Raw genomic sequence first — 4,202 nt, 5'->3', positions numbered from 1 at the left:
GGTCCCACTCATCCCGGGTCGCCAGCCAGAACCCCCGATGGCCTGAATAGTCTGAAGCCAGCGGGAACCTAGTCAAGGCCGGTGGCGGCGTGGCCCGCCTCCCGGAGGCTCTCATTGGGCTGGCTCCCGACTGCTCTCCGTGATTGGACAACCCTAGCCTACGAGCACTCGATGTTACCAATCAAGTTGCTTATGCCGGCTGGTGGGCGGTAGCCCTCCAAAGTTTGACCCGCCCCTCTATACATTCTAATGGCTGTCGGTACTAGCTTTGTCCGTTGATTGGAGATGTGAATGTCCATCAAAGTCACACTGAGGGCATAGAGAGAAAACGCCGGCCAGACGACTTTCCTTCCTGGAGCGGACGCGGCCGGCAAGGATTCTCCGGGACAACAAGGACAGGCTCTGGGCGGGACTTTGCCGTTCCGCCAGACGCCGGGGAGGAGGGTCACTTCCCGAGAGAGGTTCCGGTTCCGAGGTCGCCGCCCTCTCTTCCAGGTGGGCGACCCGGGTTCCACAGGACCCGCGGCACGGAGGGTTGAGGACCTGGTGGCCCGGTGCGCGGTTTTGTCTGTGGGACAGTTTTTATCCACTTTATGTGTAAGGCGCTCCGGCCTGTGTGATCGCTGGGTTTCAGTCCCCGCGGCCTTCCAGCTCACCTGTGCCCGTGGGCCTGGCCCCGGTAAAGGTTTTTTGCACAGAGAGCTGCAGTGAATGGGTTGGCGGGCTCTTGGCGCGCGCCTGCAGCCTTCTCGCTCGGAGGCTGAAGCAGGAGAATCGCTTTAACCAGGAAGTTCCAGAGCAACCTGGACGATGGAGGGAGAACTTGTCTGGAAAAGGAGACGTAAGTGGGTAGTACCGCATTAGTGCTAGCACGGAATCTCCAGGGAGACTGGGCTTGTCGTTAGCGTGAGAGATGAGTAGCGGAAAGCCGGGGCGCGGAGGAGAGAAAGGAGTCTCGCCAATGTACATATCATCACTTAAGATACAGTCTTCAGGTAGAACAGTGCTTTAGAACCCGACAGGTGACTCCTGGGGGAAATGGATGAACCCAAAGAGCAGGACTCCCTGGATTCGGTCCAATCTGTGGTCTCGGAGCCGCGCGGGGTTGCTGGTACCCTAGAGCACACCAGACTTGCAGAGAAAACATACTCCAGAGGAAGCTGAGGCATGCCCGCTCGAGAGGCAGCGGTTTCATGTGCAATGTTCCTCTGATAGTTCCTGGGTACTGTTGCCACGGTGATAATGGCTGTGCTGTGTCATTATCGATCCACCAACAGTAAGAGAAGCTTTGCAGTCGAGATATTGTTTAGCAGACACAGTGGATTCTGTTGGACACTGAGTACTGCTACAAATGAGCTATTTTCTTTCAAACTCTTGAGTTGTTTAAGAAATACTTGTAGAGAAGCTGAGCATGCTAGTGCATGCCTCTAGTGTGAGCGCTCTGGGAGGCTGAGGTAGGAAAATGAAAATTTGAGTCCGGGCTGGGCAATTTAGCAAGACCCTGCCTCAAAATAAATGAAAAGCACTGGATATAATGCTCAGTGCAAAGGCCTTGGGTTCAGTACCCAGCACTGCAGAATGAACATACTCAGGCCATCACCCAGAAGCTCTTCGCTACCATCTCCTTGCCCCTCCAGTGTTATTAATGCTTGTTAATTTCCTCCAGTGGGACCCACAGTTAGACTCTTTTTGTTTTGCAGATCCATTGATTCCAGGTAAACCAGAGAAACAAGCCTCCTGAGAAATGGGACACGGGAGGCAAATGCTGCTGTTCTGAAGCAGCTTGTTTCAGAAGCCGGTGAAGTGGTTCCCCTAAAAGTAGGGAATATGCTAAATTCCGAAAAGCATCCAGCCATTTATTCATGCTTATATGGGAGTAAGTTCGTTTTGTAGAAAAATAAATATGACAGTTTGTTCCTAAAAACCTACACTGTTTATTGTCTACTGTGAATTGTCTAATTATGCTTTTGGATGGCCTAGGAGGGAGAATTTGCAAACTTCTGAGGCTCTTGAGGCAGAGTTGTCGTAGAGAGGATCACATCCCTAACCTGCTATATATATAATGCTGGCTTCGCACGTACAGTTCTTTTTCAGCTATCCGATGTTTTATTAAGTTGAGAATGCAGCTTTTGGGCAAAATTGAAAGTAATCCTCGAGCGGGAAGAGTACAAAGCCTGTCTTTCAAAATTCCAGTGGAGCGCTGGGTTTTGTAGAGTAGGGGATAAGATGATAATGGAAGCTGAGGGATGGGGAGGCATGCGGGAGAGCTGGGGGGACCCAGGGTGGCTCTGATAGCAAGAAAAGGCAGGAAAGCAGTTCAGGTGTCTCAGTCTAACTTTTTAGGGGGCTTCGGATGTAGCTCAGCGGTCGAGGGCTTACCTAGCATGTACACACACCCCCATGATCCCTGGCACCACAAAAAATAATAATGGTAATTTAACGTTTTAGTAAAACACGCCTATAAGAAGCAAATTCTGGTTTTGTCAAATACTGCTCCTGGAGTATTAGGACCCAATAGCAGTGATCATAGGCTGCAAAGAAAATAACATTCAAAGTATTTCTTCCAAAGCATTAAACTTATATATGATTGACACTTTGGTTTGGGGCTTCTTCTTTCTGTAACTCTTAATGATGAGAACATGACAGTGTACTCTTGAAACAGTGGTCGGGGCCTGCAGTCATCTCGGGTGACGGTGATGAGAGGGTTGGTCCTCTCTCCCTGGGGATGAGACATCTACAGAAACTGATTCCTCCAGGTAGGGTCCCAGGATGAAATCAACTTCACCACAGGTTAATTCCCAAACTGGTCACCTTGTAGTCATGCTGACTCAGGCATCCTAAAAATGTTTTTCTTCCCTGTGTTTATACATGGATAATACTTCACTACAATCCGTTAAAAATCATTTCCATCCACCTTTCAAAAGGTAAATTGAAGGGGCTAGGGATTTCGCTCAGTGATGCCTGCCTCGCAGAGGCAAGGTCCTAAGTTTGATCCCCAGTACCAAAAAGAATAAAAGGCGAATTCACCACCACTGAGTCCATAGCACGAACACTTACAGTTTGAGATAGGATCTTCCTGTCTCAGCCCCAGCAAAGGGTCCCAGGGTCCACGTGACATTTCATTGGGACCCTCAGCAAGGTACTGTCTCCCCTCCCTTTCCTCCTTCCCATGGCGGTGTTCTTGTTCCTCAACCCCGAGAAGAGGGTCTTTCCTAAGTCCCTGGTAGGGAAGTGTCTGTTCTGGTGCCTGTATCCCGAGAGGAAAGTGGCTGCTTGTGTTACACAAGGGGCAGAGCCACCAAACATTCCTGAGCCAAAATAGCATTTGGGACCCAGAGTTCCAGGCCCGGGAGATGCAACCTGAAACCTTGCTGTGTGCAGCCCTTGCTCTTCTTACCCAGTAACTTCACAGATCACTCACTGCAGCCTGGTAATTAATGGCTCCCTGACAACGGCAGAATCATCCTGTGATGTGTGAGGGAGGAGGCAAAGCCACCCTCCCAGGGAATCTAATCCCCAGAGAGAGCTAAAAATGCCTTGACAAGGCAGCTGTCCATGTAACTACCACTCAGGCATGGGAACAGCCTTGGGTTTGCTGACCCTTGATGTCCACAAAGAGGGCCAGCTCCCCTGCCTGCCCTCAGAGGCACCGTATTGGGGTGCAGTGAGTCCAGAGCAGACCCAGGAGGCAGGGGAGCATTTGGGAGCAGCCTGAAAGCCTCAAGAACCTGGTTCTGCCCTGGGTATGGAGTATGGGGCATGAGCCTGGCTTCCAGCCCTGAGGATCATGAAATACAGCTTGGTTTTCCTCAGATTTTTCCCACCCCTCCTAATTTCCCCTTGGAGTTTTGAAAACTGCTTGGGATGTCTGATAAAAGTTGTGCGTATTTCAAGATTTCTTTACATAAGGACTTCAGAGTGGAGGGAAACAGTTTGTGCCCCCTGCTCCAAAATGATTGCCCCAACGTGATGTCTTGTTCACAGTCATTTTTGTTCTCCAGAACAACTTTTGTGTTCATAAATCCACTCGAACCTTACATGAACACTGGGATAATGGTCCTCAAATGTTTTGGTCTCCAAATTATGTCCCCTTTGGTACTTATTTTATCTTGGTGATAAGATGACAGCGCTGTTTCTTGATATATTTTGTTGCCTTCACCTGCCAATTTTATATTCCCGCTGAATCACTGCATCACCAGAAA

At 49.8% G+C, this 4,202-nt stretch overlaps 1 protein-coding gene and 1 non-coding gene across 2 annotated transcripts in view; one reads left to right on the top strand and one right to left on the bottom strand.

The window, feature by feature from the left end:
- The window catches only part of Glrx5 (glutaredoxin 5), an 8,645-nt gene extending 8,530 nt beyond the window's left edge, over positions 1-115 (bottom strand). Inside the window, exon 1 of the mRNA XM_010609241.2 lies at positions 23-115. Within this exon, the coding sequence (XP_010607543.2) occupies positions 23-115 (93 nt within the window). The remainder of the gene's footprint in view (positions 1-22) is intronic.
- Positions 116-1,078: 963 nt separating this feature from the next.
- On the top strand, positions 1,079-1,353 carry LOC117287169. The gene has a single exon (XR_004518382.1).
- The last annotated feature ends 2,849 nt before the right edge of the window (positions 1,354-4,202 follow it).

This window comes from Fukomys damarensis, unplaced genomic scaffold (assembly GCF_012274545.1).
Source record: "Fukomys damarensis isolate Sample0158 unplaced genomic scaffold, DMR_v1.0_HiC HiC_scaffold_21, whole genome shotgun sequence".
In the NCBI taxonomy this organism is placed as follows: Eukaryota; Metazoa; Chordata; class Mammalia; order Rodentia; family Bathyergidae; genus Fukomys; species Fukomys damarensis.
Note: the sequence above shows the minus strand (reverse complement) of the source record. Positions and strands in the feature narration are given on the sequence as shown.